General features: G+C 40.9%; 3 protein-coding genes and 1 long non-coding RNA gene across 4 annotated transcripts; all 4 read right to left on the reverse strand.

Annotated features, from left to right (window-relative positions):
• Positions 1 to 8,464: 8,464 nt before the first annotated feature.
• On the reverse strand, positions 8,465 to 11,167 carry LOC111611916. Its single transcript, XM_023350884.1, has 5 exons — positions 11,126 to 11,167; positions 10,750 to 11,049; positions 10,117 to 10,446; positions 9,829 to 9,914; positions 8,465 to 9,752 (listed from the first exon to the last, which is right to left on the reverse strand). Exons 2-5 carry the CDS (start codon positions 10,991 to 10,993, stop codon positions 9,660 to 9,662), a joined length of 753 nt encoding a protein of 250 aa, XP_023206652.1. The 5' UTR covers positions 10,994 to 11,049; positions 11,126 to 11,167; the 3' UTR covers positions 8,465 to 9,659.
• Positions 11,168 to 11,210: 43 nt separating this feature from the next.
• LOC111611918 (scavenger receptor cysteine-rich type 1 protein M130-like) lies at positions 11,211 to 12,549 on the reverse strand (the record flags this gene model as incomplete). Its single annotated transcript, XM_023350886.1, has 3 exons — positions 12,510 to 12,549; positions 12,134 to 12,433; positions 11,211 to 11,434 (listed from the first exon to the last, which is right to left on the reverse strand). Coding segments are annotated over exons 2-3 (414 nt in total), but the record flags the coding sequence as incomplete, so codon positions are not given.
• Positions 12,550 to 12,674: 125 nt separating this feature from the next.
• On the reverse strand, positions 12,675 to 13,938 carry LOC111611919. Its single transcript, XR_002754303.1, has 3 exons — positions 13,894 to 13,938; positions 13,518 to 13,817; positions 12,675 to 12,818 (listed from the first exon to the last, which is right to left on the reverse strand). It is a non-coding gene; the product is annotated as an uncharacterized LOC111611919 (long non-coding RNA).
• A 46-nt stretch (positions 13,939 to 13,984) lies between these two features.
• On the reverse strand, positions 13,985 to 18,056 carry LOC111611917 (scavenger receptor cysteine-rich type 1 protein M130-like; the record flags this gene model as incomplete). The annotated part of the gene is made up of 3 exons (XM_023350885.1): positions 17,686 to 18,056; positions 15,447 to 15,650; positions 13,985 to 14,202 (listed from the first exon to the last, which is right to left on the reverse strand). Coding segments are annotated over exons 1-3 (468 nt in total), but the record flags the coding sequence as incomplete, so codon positions are not given.
• Positions 18,057 to 18,351: the final 295 nt, after the last annotated feature.

The raw sequence follows: 18,351 nt of genomic DNA on the forward strand, positions 1-18,351 counted from the left end.
CTTTTTACACTGATTTAATGGAAATGATGTAATAATGATGTGATTTCCTGCCAAAGATAGATACACTTTATTTTCAAAAGAACATTTAACACTGGAACTGATAAACAAAATAAACTAAACAACCAAAAACAAAATGGATTCTCAGTCTCCATTAACAAAAAATGTACTTGAATAAAAACTAAACAACATAAAGCCAAAGTGGAAATAAATACTGCATTCAACCAAAAGAGTGCAGATTATGAAGTCTGTATATTATGTTGCCCTTCAGTAATAATTAGATTTAAATAAAGAAGATGGGCACATCGACTACCTGATGCAATAATTCACACTACAAGATTTCTTGCTCCTATTTTTCCCCTTATGACAATCTTAGAACGTTGGTCTTTCTAAGATTGTGTGGTTTGTTATGGTAGATCATCGTTGCTGCTCCGATCTAAATCAGGGTTTTTCCCCGACTGGGAGCTTTAAGACACCTGTTGAATGTGACAGGCAGCCAATCAGAAAGCTCGGATTCTCCTCTGTGCTTTCTGTGGGGAAATTACGGAGGGGAATCCCAAACAACTGATACGGCGCAACCCGAAGTCCAGCGGACATCGGAGATGATATGTGGAAACAACATTAATGTTTATTCAACATGCAAAGAATATAGAAATGACAAGAGGAGGAGTTGGAGCGAAATTGTTACCGCAGTTGATAAACCCAGTAACTTTTCAGCTGTTCTTTGTTAACGTGACATAAATAGGTTCTAATGATTTTCATTCAGTCAGGACTTTACACTGACACTAGCCACGTGCATTGCAGGTAGATTGTAGTAAAGCATTGATTAATGCCTGGTTTTAAAATTAGTTCACTGGACTTGTAGCCATTATTTTGTAACCATTGTTGGACACCACACGGCAGGACCGAACCCGATGGAACCGTTATACCAAGGATTTCTGTCGGGTAATGTGTGGCCTGTCAGGTTTTAAAAACGGGCCGACAATCGGCTGACAGCTCTAAGATCGGGTCGTCTGTGCTGGGCTTTACACTAAGGAAATGAGGAAGGAGGGTCAGTGGAGAGCACCGGAGTTGAGCCTTTTTTCATTTGGTGTCATCAACAGAAAGAGAAAAAGGATGGAAGAGACGATAATGCCGATAATTGAAATGACGTCGATAGTTTTTATTTATCGTGCGATTAATCGATTTATCGTTTATCGCGACAGGCCTATTCCCTACCATTAGAAACCACTTCCCTTCTCTGGGCCTGTCACAATAACAAATTTTGCTGAACGATTAATTGTCTCAAAAATTATTGCGATAAACGATAATATTGTCTGAAGACCTTTTTACACTGAAAATGACGTAATAATGATGTGATTTCCTGCCAAAGATAGATACACTTTATTTTAAAAAGAATATTTAACACTGGAACTGATAAACAAAATAAACAAAACAACCAAAAACAAAACAAAATGGATTCTCCGTCTCCATTAACAAAAAATGTACTTGATAAAAACTAAACAACATAAAGCCAAAGTGGAAGTAAAAACTGTATTCAACCAAAAGAGTGCAGATTATGAAGTCTGTATATTATGTTGCCCTTCAGTAATAATTAGATTTAACAAAAACATGTTTGACCTTTAAACTTTAAATAATTCACTAAAACAGACAATAAAGCTACAATTTTATAAACTTTTTCAAATGTTCATTCCTGCTAGAAACGATTAACCAGCTGTGTCCAAACATTTTAGTGTTTTACAAATAAAACATGCAAAATGTTAATAGAAATGCAGTAAAGTTGTTTTATTTGTGTAGAGAAAGAATCTGTAAATCACTTTTTCTATTTGGTAAAAAGGGCAGGACCAGAGTCAGGGCTCGTCAAATTTAATCTCATTTAATCTATAAAAGCAGAAATTGACTCAACAAAAGAGAAACCATCTGAGTGTTTAACCTAATTAAAAAAATTATCATTCTGTTAAAAATCCTCCTAATCTGTCAGATTTCTGTTGCCAGTTGAATCTATGATGTCGTTTCAAACTACGGTCCATTTATGTGGCAGCATAATAAGGCTGTTGTAGATAAAGACAAAAAATAAATACATTTCCAACAAAAAAATCCAGAACTTTTAAATAATTTTAAAAGTTATTTAAAAGAAATTTTCTAAAACATGCTAGCCTAGCACTACCAGGAGAAACAGCTCGTGGTCTTTTTCCAAAAGCAAGAAAAATCCTCCAACCTCTAAAATCTGACGCTACTCCATTTCTGTTTACATTTCATGAAGAGTAGTGATGTGTCGGTCGCGAACGATCCGACTCTAAGAGCCGGCTCTTTGAAGTGAACGATTGGAACCGGCTCCACAATGGGAGCCGTTTTAGGATCCTATTTGGGAGCCGTTTTTTTCTACAGTATATCGCTGTCTCTCCGCCTCCCTGTCGTTGTGCTTGTGCTCTGGAAGTGCCAGAGCCGATAGTTTTTCCCCACATCGCTTTTTTTTGTCCTGCGGTGCCTCGCTGTCTCTCCTCCTCCTTCTCCCTCTCCTTGCGCGTTTTGCTCTTCTGCCAGAGCGGAGAGTTTTTTCCCTCGGTCGGTCCACTGCCCTCATGTCAAGCGTGTGCTCCACACATCTGACCAATCATACATAGTTTCAATTAATAATGTGGCGGGAAAACACTGAAAAAAAAGTTTATCTCCACTTTTTTAGTGGAAACGGCAGGCAGTTGGCCAAGCTGTATAGCGTTCGTCGGCAGGTGTTTATGTACAGACACTCACTCAGCGTCAAGAAGCACAGAAAGAAGGGGAGTCAGTGTGAGAACTGAATAGGTGAAAATAAATGAGTGACAGAAAACGGAGCAAGATTTGGACTCATTTTAATGCTACATCAAGCTCCAGGGCAGAGTGCAGACTGTGCAAAGTCAGCATTTCCTATCGTGCAGGCTCGACAAACAACCTGCACAGCCACATGCGGACATCACACGCATCGGTATTGCTATAGCATTGTTATGCGGCATTTTTACTCATCATAAGTGCTTAACAACGTCAATAATGAAACAAAATATTATAAAATTAGGTTTAAGCTATAAATTAATTAATAATGTCAAAAATATATATGGGGAGCCGAAAGAGCCGCCTTTCCACAGTAAGAAGAGCCATTAGAGCCGCTTCTCGAAAAGGAGCCGAAAATCCCATCACTAATGAAGAGAGAAGTTGCGCTCAGTGTCTTCTGCAGAGGTTTTTATGTTGTTTTCTTCAGTGGTTGTTGGTGCAGCGCCCCCACAGGCCAGGAGGGGAACAGGTTTTTCAAAGGGTTTGATTCAGTGCGGTTTGAAAAAGTAACGCAGCTGGAAATGGAACAAATGTTGCAATTTTGGTCCCAAATCAAAGATAAAAAAAATAACTTGATAATTGATAGATATGTTAAAGTTAATAAAAACCTACTTTATAAACAGAATTTTTACATTTTTTCTTTTTGATGAACATTTCTAAAGAAACTATTTGAGATTTCTAGATTTTTCCTTTGTTGTAAAAAGAATGAATAGATTATTTTGATTTGTTTTAAAGATTTTGTGTTTAAAATTGTTAAACTTGATTCTCACAATTCAGAAAACAGGAGCAAGAAAAGGAAATGTTGCAGACAGACTTAAACCTTGTTGCTGGTCAGGATAACTCTCCTTTGATCAGTGGGGGTCAAATTCGACCTTTGACCCCCACTTTGCAGTGACCAGCTTTTTTTTGGAGACTCATAGTGGGGAATCGTCTTGATGCTGATTCACAGCAGCGTTTTTGAGTCCAGTTTTTAAACAATCCATCAGTTTTTCTTGTATTTAAATGACTTGTGTTATTTGTGTTAGCTGGTCGCGCCGAGCGATCCCCGTCTGTTCACGCTCTGCCTGCTGCAGCTCAGGCCTCGACTGTCCACCAGGTGGCTGGACTGAGGAGCAGAAAACACAGAATAATCATCACAACATTCAGAACAATGCAAACACACACTGCTGATGTATTCTGAGTTTCTGTCAAGTACCAATGAGCAGTCAGTATCTTACTTGTAGAGGACAGTTTGATCTCAGTTTGGATAATCAGGGAGAAATGCTCACATAAGAGTCTAAGGAAGCAGCCAGAGTTTGGAAATAGCTTCAGTATCTTGTTACAACGATATACAAAAGTCGTTAAAACAAGAAAACTTATGACGAGATGAGAAACTTGTTGAATGGGAAAACACGCACTAGCTTCCACTAAATACAATGTCTGTTTAGCACCTTAGCATTAGCAGAGTTATGAGCTCTTTGCACATTAGCTTCTGCGTTGGGGACAAAGCGGCTCGGTCGTTTCCGGTTTATTGAAAATGTCTTTTTACACTCGGTGCTTGCAGGACTTGGCCAAGGTAACAATGAATGATGAACATCGATCCGAAGCCCCAACAATAAGCTGGAGAAAGGTTTAAAGATGTTCGCCTCGTTATACATTCACAGATACTAAGGTGAGTTTTACTTTATGACTAACATTAATTTTAGCTTTTGCTAGTAGGCAACACTCTCTGACATTTTTCTTGTAAAAATGTGCTATTTAAGTATCTAAAAATGTTTAACCTTTCTAACATACAGTGCTTTTACCTTATTTTGTAATTATTTCCAGATATATTATGTGTGTTTGTTGTTAGTGTCAGAGACCAGGTAAGGGGTTACGGTTCGGGCTTTTTGCTTCCGAAGCCTGAGGAAGGACAACAGGCCACATAGCTTAACAGTAGAGCAGCTCTGGTGGCAGAGTTCTGGTTCAGTTGACTGTTCAGGTTCAGAGTTGTGCTACCGTGTTCTTTAAGGTCTCCGTGTTATTTCGTTTCATTACATTTGCATGCTTCTTGTGAAGAGCTCAAATAGGACGGTGTTTGCAGCAGTGTGTACAGGCGGGTCAGTTGCTCGGTTGTCTGGCTGTGGTCTGCTCTCCCACACACTCGCTCTTTCAGGCTAAATACAGAAGTGATTCCATGGTAATTCAAGGGTGGCAGGTTCATTCAACCTAAACACTTTCAAACAGACAAGAGAGAGAGAGACAAGTGATTACATTTTGTACTCGAGGAGACAAAAAGAGGAGAGTGATTTTTACAGTCTCCAAATTCACTCTGAGGTTCCTCTCTTCCTACTCCCCTTTTTATTAGGATTAGTGATCCCTGGTTACATTAGTGTGCAGCTGCTGGAAGGGGTGGGGCAAACAAAAACCCACCTGCTAACACACTCAGAAATATTTTCAGTATGATGGAATCTCCTGTCTTAGTGCATGTGAGGTCTCAAGCTGTCATGTTGGATTCTAATCTTTTGGAGCCAATCTTTTGCTGGGTAGGGTTCCGATCTGACAGAGAGGTTTTCTCATCAGTTAGCTCGGATGAGCTAGTCCTGAAGGAGCGGAAGAGGCTGCGGTGGAGGGCGGACAGGTAAGTTCTGGCGGTGGGAGACAGAGGAGCGGTTCGACTGCGCGTCGGGGTTCTCAGGAAACGGCTCGGTCCAACTGAAGAAAACCAAGAAGGAGCTCGGGCAACCAGTGGGTAGCATCCACGGCGTCACGAGGGGGTAGGTTCCAGGACACCAGGGGAAAATAAACCTCTTACGGAGGAAACTCAGCGTCTGGCTGAAAACACCTGAAGAGGTGCACAGGAATTACTATGAGGTTCCTCTAGCAAGTAACTAGCTTTCGCTAAGGAGCTCTGACTACCATTGCTGGCAAACACTCAGGCGTCGGAGAACTGGCAGTCAGCTCCTCTTGAACTCCCGAAATGATGAGAAGATGAGATACTGGTGCGTATGAGACCAGCACGCCCCGCCAGGAGGATGCGGCCTCTGGCGCTACCTGGTGGAAGAATATTGGAGCCACCCAAGAAAACCCACAAGGACCCCAGATTCCCAACACAAGCACAGATCGCATGTCTCTGGGTCACAAGATTTGACCTTTAGCCTTTAGCTTATCAGCTTCCTGCAGACATTTGTCACACAACTCAAGTTCCAGAGATACACAGAAAGAATGCCACAGTCTTTTTAGATAATGATGAGCATATACGTATATCTGGAATATTATTTACCATTCTACCATTTCCCCCCTGAGTTTCCAAGTATAAATATAAATATACTCAAATTCTCTACTGCCACTTTTTGGGGGGATTTTCAGCTGAAAGATCATATTTAAGAACTCAAACATTATTACACTCAAAGAAAAGACACTAATTGAACACATGTAATTATTTACTGGTGAGGATACATTTCAGACAGGCAGATGTTCTCCATAATGTCGTCGTCGTCATCAAAAAAATTGTAGTCCTAACGGGGTACATTTGGGCTCTGCAGTCGTCCATGGGGGAAATTCCTGTCATAATTAATCTGTTTAGCAAAGAACGCAGACATGGAAAACAACAACATCCACATAAAGTCAGAACATCAGCAAATAATGCAAAGGAAATCAAGACAGAGGAGACAAGAGTGCAATATTTTTCAAAGGCATGAGTCCATGAGTCCCATGTGGACAAGCCCACTCCTGGGTGGTCTTTCATCTTCCCATTCAGGGTGCGAAGCCCCTCAATTGCCTTCATGAGGCTACCATCTGCGGCTGTTGTTTTGGGATAAATGTGCAACACTGCTCTCCAAACAGTGCACACACTCCTCCCTCCTTAACCAGCAGAACGCCAAGGGCAATTCTGTTCTTGAATGCAATGAGAGGTAACAGCAAGTGGGTCATTCACAGCCTCAAATCCTGCCTGTGTCCAGTTTCCTAGTTTCTCACATTATAGTGCATGTAATTTATTCTGTCTACATTTTTATTTGTAGTACACCACCAACAAATGGAAGACTCAAAACCCTGTAGCAACCTGTAGCTTATTGACATTCATAGGAAATATTTTCTTTTGATGCATATGCTATAGTCCCCCAGATTCCTGTCCATTTATTTCCTTCATTAACTTGTTTTTATTTCTGCTTTTCCAACTTTCTTCTCATATAATCAACCAATGTTGCTTCATCATCTGTTTCCCATTGGTTGTTAAACTGATGTATTCTACATGGTCTCCCAAACAAAGTTTCAAAAGGAGTTAGATCTGAGGTACTTATAATGTTAATGTATAACTTAACCAAATCCAGACATTTTTTCCAGGGCCTTCCTGTTTCCTCAGTACATTTATTAAGCCTGTTTTTTATAGTACCATTCATTCTCTCCACTAATCCAGCACTCTGAGGGTGGTTGGCACAATGATGTTTTAAATCCATATGAAACATAATACCTATGCTTTTTACAAGTTGGCTAACAAATGTGCCCCATTATCACTATAAATGTGTTCAGGTATAACTTATCTGGGAATTATCTCTTTGCAAATGCTTTAGCCACTGTCAGAGTATCTATGAGTGGGGAACAACTCTATCCATTTATAGTTGGCATCTGTTATGACCAGACGGTACTTTTTCCCTTTACTTTGATTTGGTTCTATGAAATCCATGTTTATTATTTGGAATGGATATTATGCTGAGGGAAAACAGTCCGTCTTCAGCTGCAAATTTCCTTGTAAATTATGTTTAGCACAGATCAGACATGTTCAGCAAAAAATTATTATTTTTTTTAATAGGAGGTAAATTCATAAGTATTATTAAGGTAAATCCATAATGTAATATTGGTACCTGCCCCACCAGCCCCCCTGTTGACACATTACAGGCTCATGTGTCACAATTTCTGCTGCTTTTAAATAGGGATTTCGGTTTAACAGGTTTATTTTATCTGAAAATTTTTATTATTCAATGTTGCCCCTTTAGCAATCCAGTCATTTTTCTAATTCAGGGCTTTGCTGTTGCATGTCTCTAAGTATATTTTTGTGTATAATAGTTTGTTCTTCTATAACTAACACTTTTATTCTGCTGATGCTGCCGCTTTTGCTAGTCGATCAGCTAACCTATTTCCATTAGAGAAAACATGGTACCTGTTGTGTGCTGCACACTTACAAACTGTTAGTTTTGCTGGCAGTAATATTACTTATAGGAGATCTGTTACTCAGTACTTCAGTACAGTTTTCTTTTTTTATTTTGTTTGATCTTTGCATATTTCTCCAGCAGAGATAAAAAAAAGGATCTCAAATTAGCTTAATTTAACTTTGGACCTGGTTCTCAATCTAACACAAACCTGTTTCTACACAACTGTTGGGTTTATTTTGGCTCCCAACCTGCAAGGAATCAACCAGAGACACAAGTTGCTTTTCTGCAGAAGAGGGAAGAGAAGTCAGACACGGATAGCAAACATCTGTGATCAACTCCGCCGGCTCTCAGTCCTCAACTACCTTTTATTGAAACAGAGTATGACCTGATCACATGGACATTGTAGCTCTTAACAGCTGCAATGGGGCCTAATTGATTACACAGCATTTAAATACAATCATGTTTGTGGTTGAAATGATCTCTAGACTGAGGAAAAACGATCAAAAACCAGAGAGAATATATAAATTCTTAGTCAATATTTATTTGAAGGCTTTACAGCATTTGGAGAAACAAAACACAGCATATTGTTTTATAGGAAAGGTTTCATTCTATTCACACAGATTAACAATCTACTTAGCTACAATACTGACTGCAAACATATGCATATTCTTTCATAAAGCAGATTAAACATTTAATCATGTCATAAGAATGCAAAGAAAATATTTTACAACTTTATAATAATACAGAGTTCAGAGAAACAGCTTCAGAAGACTTTCCCATGATCACATGCTTTACTGTTATGCATTAATTCACTCATAATTATAGTAACTATAAAATGTTCCATCCCATCTGCAAGCTAAGCAGACATGTAGCCTCCATGTTTGTTGCTACATGTACTTGGTCTGCCAGTCACCAGAACCTCATTATTCACACAGAGAGATTTTCTCTCCTTTAAAAAGCTGTTGAAATACTAATTATATGCTTCCATGAATTTCAGGCAGTGAAGCTCGTTTACGGCGTATCACTCTTCGTGTTGACTACGTAGTTAACTTTATCGTAGTAGGAGATCAGAGGCAGTTTGTTCACATCGTCTGATAAATTTTCCTTCTCCGTCTCATAAGGACCGATCTCGACGGCAGCCATTTTGTTCATGTATCTCTCTCTCACACATTGGTCAAGAGGGTCGGCATGTTTTCTTTGTGTTGGTCTCGGAGCCATGGGTCCACTATGCATTGTGCATGCACTTCCCTACTAAGATGGCGCAGATCACATCTGGTTCAGACTTGTGGGAACTGGATGTATTGGATGGGTTATCATGGCAGTGATGACATACACCACCTACAGGCAGGACAAAGTATTACAAGCCAGGATCAACTATATTATATTTGTCACAAAACAATTCAACTAAGACAAGGACACAAGCTGGGTTCAGGGCCTGATGGAATTGGCTACCTGACCTTTGACCCCAAATATCCTATCATATGCTATCCTTGCAAGGTTGATGAAGATCAGATTTTGATGAAGTGGGTTTTCTGTTATATTTTGTTTGTTGAATGTTTTGTTTTGTGTTCCCTTCTTATATAAGTTTAACTTAAGATTCAAATTTCTGAATGTTGAACTTCCTTCCTGCTGCAGGAGCACAGAGACATTTTATCATAGATACATAGACGGATAGATTTCCAGGAGTCTGAAACATGTCTCTGCTCCTTCCTGCGGATGTGAAATGAAGATAATTTTCTCCTGGTTCCTTCAGACTGCAGTCTCCTCCTCTAAGCTGCCTTCAGCTCTGGATCCTTCATCATGATGGTTGTTTTCTGGTCCAGACTTCTGGTTTCTCCTGGCCTGGAAACAGAGGATGGTTCAGCTTCAATGCAAGAACTTTCCCAACTGAACACATCATGCATGATACATGCAGTACCTTAAAGTAGAGGAGCAGGACTGATCCCAGCAAACCCAGCAGGACGACAACCAGTCTGATGATCAAAGCAGTGGGAGAGGCTGAAACTGAATGAAACAGATTCAGGATCAGCTTTCATCAGATGAGTCCAGCTAGAAAATAATCATATAGACCCTTGTTTTCATGCTGCCTGTAGATCTGATCATGAACATTAATATCATCAATCCTCCTCTCTGACCTCATGAATGAGGCAGACAGCTGTTGGTTCACCCGAAGCAGAACTTTTCCTCATGGACTCCATGAGTTTACCTGAGACAGTGAGGTTGAGAGGCTGGCTGATAGAGGAGAAGTTGTAGGAGAAAACGTAGACGTGGTAAACGCAGCGGTAGGTTCCTTGGTGGGCGTGGCCAGCAGCAGAGAACAGGAAGAGGGCGGAGTGATTAACAGCTGGCAGGGTCTGGTTCTGAGTGTAGTTAGAGGTGCTGAAGATGAGCTGGAAGGAGCCGCCTTCATACTGAGGTCTGATGGAGCAGATGATGCTGAAATGTGAGCCAATGAGGAGCTCAGACCCCTGCTTTCTGCCTGTGGAGACCCCGTCAGTGGAGGAAGAGAGAAAGACGAGCGGCTCAACCAGCAGACCTGGAAACGCAGAGGAAACACAGAGACAACTGGATCTAATCTGAGGTGGAAAACAAGATGGCATGAATGAGAAAGAGACAGGAGCTGATCACAGACTGGTTGCCATGGTTACTAGCATGTTTAAACATGATTACCAGCACCTTTATGATAGATCTACAGTCTGTCAGTAATATTTAACCAGTTTTAGTTTCTTTCTCCTCAAGGTTTCAGGTTCTTAGTTAAAGGTGACGGTTTCTCTGCAGACATCTGGAACCTGATGGAAGAAACATTTGAAAAGAAATAAATATGAGAGTTCAGAGTTACCTGAGCAGATGAGCTGATGGCTTCGATCACTGTTTCCATCATAAGGTAAAGATTTCTTTAATTCAGATCCTGATTGCAAACAGTCAGACTGGATCCTCCAAACTGGTCTCTGTGAAGCTTCCTTTGAATTTCTTGCTGAAACAGCAGAACCACAGTCCAGTTCAGCACAAACTGCAGAAGCTGAGTTCAGGGTCCAGTAACCATCCCAAACAGCCACTGGTCTCCACTCTTCTTGATGTAACATCTCCAGTCTCCCGGCACATCGGCTGGCCTCTCCCACCAACCTGATGTTGTCTTGATCTGAGCAGAGACAGAGAGTTCATTAATGAAGGAAGTGAAGCAGTGAACAGCAGCAGGTCTGCAGATCCTCCTCTACCTGAACAGGTGAGTCCAACAGCTTGACCAGGTGAGCAGCTGTTTCTACCTGAACTCTTCCTGCTGCTGCAGTTCAGCAGAGCAGACTCACTGCCTTCACACAGGAACTCTCTGCTCCCCACTGGAGCCTCTGCTTCTCCATAGAGCGCCCCCTGGTGGGCTGAAGGAGGCCCACAGCCAATCTCCCTGCAGACCACCTCTGCATCCTGCAGGTCAAAGTCTGTTTCACACACTGAGGACCACGACTGGTCGGTCTTCACCTCCAATCTGCCTGAGCACCGGTTGGTCCCTTGAACCAGCCTGACTGAGTCTGTGGATGCAGAAAGAAAAAAGGTTTAAAATATTTCAGAACTTTATTTTTCTAGATTCACATGGAAACATCTCAGAGTTTGATAAAAAATAAAGGCCAAGAAAAGTAAAGTAGAAAAACTCAGAGCATCAAAGGTGAAGTGAAACCGACTGTACCTGGAATTTTATCCTTCAGTTTTATTTCTGCTGAATTTATCAGATTTTTGGGACATAAACATGTTAATAAATCCACTAAATGTCAAACAAACTTTAATCTCTGTGAAATTGTTAATAGTTCAGTGGATTTAAAAATAAATGTGGCAAAATGGCTGAACAGCGCCCCCTAGATCAGCCAGGCCAACAACCATAACAAACAAAAGGTTTTCCTGCCATTTTCACTAAAAACAGGAAGTCCACCATTTTGGATCAAAGTTAATTTTCTGTTAATTTTCATGTTTTGAAAATGTCTGATTTCCTTGAACTCCTCCTGGGATTTTGATGCATCGAGTCAAAGCAGCAGAGATTAAAAGTTATTAAAATGATGAGTTTTTGTTCATCTATGTGGCTAAACTGAAAACTTTATCTGGATATTTAAATTATTTTAGTTTCTCTGTCCTCAAGGTTTCAGGTTCTTAGTTAAAGGTGACGGTTTCTCTGCAGACATCTGGAACCTGATGGAAGAAACATTTGAAAAGAAATAAATATGAGAGTTCAGAGTTACCTGAGCAGATGAGCTGATGGCTCCGATCACTGTTTTCATCATGAGGTAAACATTTCTTTAATGCAGATCCTGACTGGAAACAGTCAGAGCTGATCTCCCAAACTGGTCTCTCTGACGCTTCCTTTGAATTTCTTGCTGAAACAGCAGAACCACAGTCCAGTTCAGCACAAACTGCAGCAGCTGAGTTCATGTCCCAGTAACCATCCCAAACAGCCACTGGTCTCCACTCTTCTTGATGTAAAATCTCCAGTCTCCCGGCACATCGGCTGGCCTCTCCCACCAACCTGAAGTTGTCTTGATCTGAGCAGAGACAGAGAGTTCATTAATGAAGGAAGTGAAGCAGTGAACAGCAGCAGGTCTGCAGATCCTCCTCTACCTGAACAGGTGAGTCCAACAGCTTGACCAGGTGAGCAGCTGTTTCTACCTGAACTCTTCCTGCTGCTGCACTTCAGCAGAGCAGACTCACTGCCTTCACACAGGAACTCTCTGCTCCCCACTGGAGCCTCTGCTTCTCCATAGAGCGCCCCCTGGTGGGCTGAAGGAGGCCCACAGCCAATCTCCCTGCAGACCACCTCTGCATCCTGCAGGTCAAAGTCTTTTTCACACACTGAGGACCACGACTGGTTGGTCTTCACCTCCAATCTGCCTGAGCACCGGTTGGTCCCTTGAACCAGCCTGACTGAGTCTGTGGATGCAGAAAAAAAAAAGGTTTAAAATATTTCAGAACTTTAATTTTTCTAGATCCACATGGAAACATCTCAGAGTTTGATCAAAATAAAGGCCAAGAAAAGTAAAGTAGAAAAACTCAGAGCATCAAAGGTGAAGTGAAACCGACTGTACCTGGAATTTTATCATTCAGTTTTATTTCTGCTGAATTTATCAGATTTTTGGGACATAAACATGTTAATAAATCCACTAAATGTCAAACAAACTTTAATCTCTGTGAAATTGTTAATAGTTCAGTGGATTTAAAAATAAATGTGGCAAAATGGCTGAACAGCGCCCCCTAGATCAGCCAGGCCAACAACCATAACAAACAAAAGGTTTTCCTGCCATTTTCATTAAAAACAGGAAGTCCACCATTTTGGATCAAAGTTAATTTTCTGTAGATTTTCATGTTTTGAAAATGTCTGATTTCCTTGAACTCCTCCTGGGATTTTGATGCATCGAGTCAAAGCAGCAGAGATTAAAAGTTATTAAAATGATGAGTTTTTGTTCATCTATGTGGCTAAACTGAAAACTTTATCTGGATATTTAAATTATTTTAGTTTCTTTCTCCTCAAGGTTTCAGGTTCTTAGTTAAAGGTGACGGTTTCTCTGCAGACATCTGGAACCTGATGGAAGAAACATTTGAAAAGAAATAAATATGAGAGTTCAGAGTTACCTGAGCAGATGAACTTATGGCTCCGATCACTGTTTTCATCATCAGGTAAACATTTCTTTAATGCAGATCCTGACTGCAAACAGTCAGAGCTGATCTGCCAAACTGGTCTCTCTGAAGCTTCCTTTGACCTTCTTGCTGAAACAGCAGAACCACAGTCCAGTTCAGCACAAACTGCAGCAGCTGAGTTCATGTCCCAGTAACTATACCAAACAGCCACTGGTCTCCACTCTTCTTGATGTAACATCTCCAGTCTCCCAGCACATCGGCTGGCCTCTCCCACCAACCTGATGTTGTCTTGATCTGAGCAGAGACAGAAAGTTCATTAATGAAGGAAGTGAAGCAGTGAACAGCAGCAGGTCTGCAGATCCTCCTCTACCTGAACAGGTGAGTCCAACAGCTTGACCAGGTGAGCAGCTGTTTCTACCTGAACTCTTCCTGCTGCTGCAGTTCAGCAGAGCAGACTCACTGCCTTCACACAGGAACTCTCTGCTCCCCACTGGAGCCTCTGCTTCTCCATAGAGCGCCCCCTGGTGGACTGAAGGAGACCCACAGCTAATCTCCCTGCAGACCACCTCTGCATCCTGCAGGTCAAAGTCTTTTTCACACACTGAGGACCACGACTGGTCGGTCTTCACCTCCAGTCTGCCTGAGCACCGGTTGGTCCCTTGAACCAGCCTGACTGAGTCTGTGGATGCAGAAAGAAAAAAGTTTCTTCATCATTTTCACTGAATTTGGTTCCAGTTTGTTCAGCAAAGCTCCAATACAGAGCAGACTCTGTGTGGAGGAACCAACCAACCAGTGGAGAACGGGTGGAGAGGGGAGCTGGGTGGAGTTTTATTTTTAAATCTACTGTTTAATATTCTTTACACTTTTAGCATCTGCTTATACTGCAGGCCGGCCCTGGAGATGGGTGGGAAAAAAACTTAAGATAAAAACACAGAGAAAATTACACAACATCACAAAGAACCTTTGAATTATCAATTATTAATATTTCATCCTTGTCTTCTACAAAGCAAATGTGAGAACAGATTTAATCACAGAATAATAGAAACTATCATCTTTTTACACTTTAAACTTAATTTGTGGAGGAAGTTCAATATTTGATCAGCTTCTTCTCAATGACATTCAGGTTTTAATAACCCTGAATCTAATCAAACGTCATTAAATCACTAACCTGGTAAAAACCAGCCGCTCTGTAGCTACACTGTGATTCATCCAGAGAGTCTGGACTGTGTTGAGCTTTTAAATTTCACCCAGTTGCTAACGTTTGTCCATGACATGCAATGCACCAGATCCACACTAAGAAGTTTCCTGGGCTGTAAACATGTAGAAAAAATCAATTACCAAGCACTGTTAGATGGAATCACTCAATCAGGTTTACTAGCATATTGTGCACAATACAGAGAACATATAAGAGGATCAATAGTGAAACATTTCTGATTGAAAACTCTTTCAGGCAGAGACAGCAGGAGTTTTATACCAAGGCTGAGGGAGAGACGCTCTGGTTCTCATGCAGCTGCAGGAAAACATCTCCCAACCTTCTGCTTCCAACCCAAACAGCTTCATTTGGTGAGAATCACTAGCATTTAGAATGAAGACAATACAACCAGCAGATATTACCTTACAATCATTTGTCCACCACAAAGCAGAGAAGAGCCGTTAAAGTTAATTCAATATTTGGAAGTGTGGCCACCATGGACTGAACTTCCTCCACTGCATTGCTAAAACTACAGAGACTATGTTTCTAAAATAACAGAAAATAAATCATTGTTCAAACTTCTCCTTCTGTTCGCTGATTGGTCCGGTAGAAAATCTACCAGAGTGAATCCAGGTGAAGTGGAAGAAGCCCAGACTGAGCTGGAAGTGAGAATTTTTTTACAGTGGAGTTGGAAGCAGAACAGGAAGGCAATGGCCAGGATATGAAATCACCTGAACAGATGATCTCTACATTGTTGTCCTCATCTCTTCGTGACGACACCACAGATCCACAGTGGAGCTGTCTGCAAGCTCCAGCTGCTGATGTAAAGTTCCAGTTCCAATTATCCACTGGTTTCCAGTCTCCTCGATTCTTCTTCTCCAGTCTGCCACCACAGCGTCTCCTTCCTGCTACCACTCTGAGTTCATCAGACAGCGCTGGAAGAAACAACATTTACATGTTGGGTTACAAAAAGCAAAGACAGATTCAGGATGTGTTGACAGGATCCTGTTGATCGTGTTTATTTGATCTTCTCTTGTTTCTTCCTCCTGTTAGAGGCAGAGCTATCATGGATGGTTCTGATCAAAGCATCTTTATGTTGGAATGGCCTAGTTAAAGCCCAGACCTAAATGTTATTAACACTCTGTAGTAAGACCTGAAATGTTTGTTATTATTCACCTTTTCTACCCATTTATATTTTATGTCTTTACTGAAACCAACCAAAGTCAAATTCATTGTTTTTGTGTAAAAAATTGTCAAATCCAACAGATTCTGATTCTGATGCAGAGCAACCAGAACCAGAGCCGCTAATCTAACCTGGTAGATGAGCTGGTAGATAACTTCCATCGTAAAATTCAGATGTCATTGATTTCTGTGCCTAAATTAAAGTGAAGGTCGTGTCTGGTAGGAACAAAACTCCATGGAAAAATGTTCAAACATTTAGATCTGCAAGACAATTTAGCCGTCGGACCGAACGTAAAACTCAACTTTGTTTATTATGAAATCTATTAAGAAAGACTGAAGTTATCACTGCACACTAAAACATGCAAAGGAAACATTCTGCAGAAATCAGAAACAAAAACATGAACAATGATTGAACTTTATTTGCCACAGTTGACAGAATCACAAACCACCTGACCTGCAATCAAACTGGACCTGCAATCAAACTGGACCTGCAATCAAACTGGACCTGCAATCAAACTGGACCTGCAATCAAACTGGACCTGCAATCAAACTGGACCTGCAATCAAACTGGACCTGCAATCAAACTGGACCTGCAATCAATTTGCCAAATACGCTGCAGAGAAAATTAAAAATATTACAGGATTAATCTGATCATCCACACTAAATCCAATATCTATGCTTAACCTGAACATAACAAATGCAGAAAAAATGACTCAATTTTAAATACTCAACTATAAAAACTATAAAAACATTATAAATTAATTAAGCTCCTGTTCCTGCTGTCATTTCATCTGATCTGATTCAAATATTAAACTCTTTGCTCTCATCAGGTTTTTTCCCCCTGCAGTTTTCAAACCACTGATATAAAAAATAAAACGATCTGAAAACATCATTACTGCAGAATTACAGGCTGATCTCCAACCTTTCATCCATCAGCTAAATTATTGAAAAGCTGTTTCAACAATTAATTCTGCAAAACAACCGAAACTCTGAGTTCCTTTAAATCTGGACTAAAAACCCAGCTGGTCAGATTTGCTTTAGAAACATAATAAATGAAACACTGAACAACATTTTGATGTGTAACGACGACACTTTGACAAAATGTACTGTTTACTGGTTTACTGTGTGGTGTCTTTAGGACTTTTTGTGTTTTTATGACGTGAAGCACTTTGAACCGCCTTGGTGCTGAAATGTGCTTTACAAATAAACTGATCGATTGGTTGATTGATTCTAATCTGCAGCAGGCGAGTTCCACATCCTGCCTGAGACACTCCCACATCAGACGGAGCTCAAACGTTTTCACCAACACAACCAGCGGTACCAGAAGCCGGTCCAATGACCGTGGTGCTACTGGGCTCGGTTGGCCAGCAAACGGGCCTGAGCAGAACCTCATAGAGAACCTGTGGAGCCAAGAGGAAGATGAGAGAATTCATGCAGAAGGAGCCATTTTATGTGGCTCCACCTGTTTACTGCGCAGATTCAGCGCTGCTGCAGAGTTTCTGCAGCTTCTCCTTATCAATCAATCAATCAGATTTATTTTATAGCACATTTCAGCAACACGGCAGTTCAAAGTGCTTTACATCATAAAAACACAAAAACCAACAATTCTTGATTTTATTAGCAGCAAGTAGACAATATAAACATCACTAACTGTAGCAGCAGCTCTATGATCTGAGACTAGAAACAGTTTCCAGTTTTTTGTTTGTAAAATTTAACATGTTTATCAGTCGATCATCTTTAATTTGAACTCTAGTGAATATTAGTGTTGTTGTGAAAGTGGAGTCCTACCTGAGCTGCAGAGACACAGAAGCAGCATCAGAGCTGTTTGGTCCATGTTTCCTCTGGATGTGGAGTGAAGCTTCGTCTCTTGATGTGATCAGGATGTGGCTCCAAACTCTGAACATTTCCTACTTTAAGCTTTTTTATCTGCTACTTCCTGAACGTCACAGTTCAAGTCTTTGGCTGCTTTCAGAGACAACGCCTCCTTCCTAGGAGCTGATCATGAAGATGGGTTCATACTGGGCCTACTGGGATTCACAGTTATCACCAGTCTCTGTTGTTCCTGTGTTTAGTTCAGTCTTTGTTCTGCAGGTGGCCGGAGTGGATCCAGGTGTGTGATCCACTGAAAGAGAACCTGATGTTGTTGGCAGCAGTAGCTCAGCTTCCCTCCAGGAAGAAATGAGTCCAGGTGAAGCTGCTGTGAAGAGAAGAACCAGAGAGAACATAAACTTAATGTCAGCAAGAACTGCAGACTTTCAAGGATGGAGAGCAGTAGGAGAAAGAAGCAGAGGAAGGAGAAGTTTTCAGTTTGTCCTCCAGGAGGATTGATGGAACATCTTCAGATTATAATCTGGAACATTTAAATAGATTTTTTTCATGAGACATTTTACTGTCATTTCATTTCATTTTTAGTCTTTGACCATCAGAGCAGAAAGGCTTCATAGAGGCAGAGAG

Source organism: Xiphophorus maculatus, chromosome 18 (assembly GCF_002775205.1).
Source record: "Xiphophorus maculatus strain JP 163 A chromosome 18, X_maculatus-5.0-male, whole genome shotgun sequence".
NCBI lineage: Eukaryota > Metazoa > Chordata > Actinopteri > Cyprinodontiformes > Poeciliidae > Xiphophorus > Xiphophorus maculatus.

Bases quoted from the DNA above. Each gene is read 5' to 3' on its own strand.
- LOC111611916 (XM_023350884.1), bottom strand. From the start codon at position 10,993: ATGTTACATCAAGAAGAGTGGAGACCAGTGGCTGTTTGGGATGGTTAC. The intron at 9,915-10,116 runs GTAAACTCATGG...TGTTTCATTCAG, and splicing joins TCTCAACCTCACTGTCTCAG to TTTCAGCCTCTCCCACTGCT. The intron at 9,753-9,828 runs GTACTGCATGTA...CTCTGTTTCCAG, and splicing joins TCCTGCTCCTCTACTTTAAG to GCCAGGAGAAACCAGAAGTC.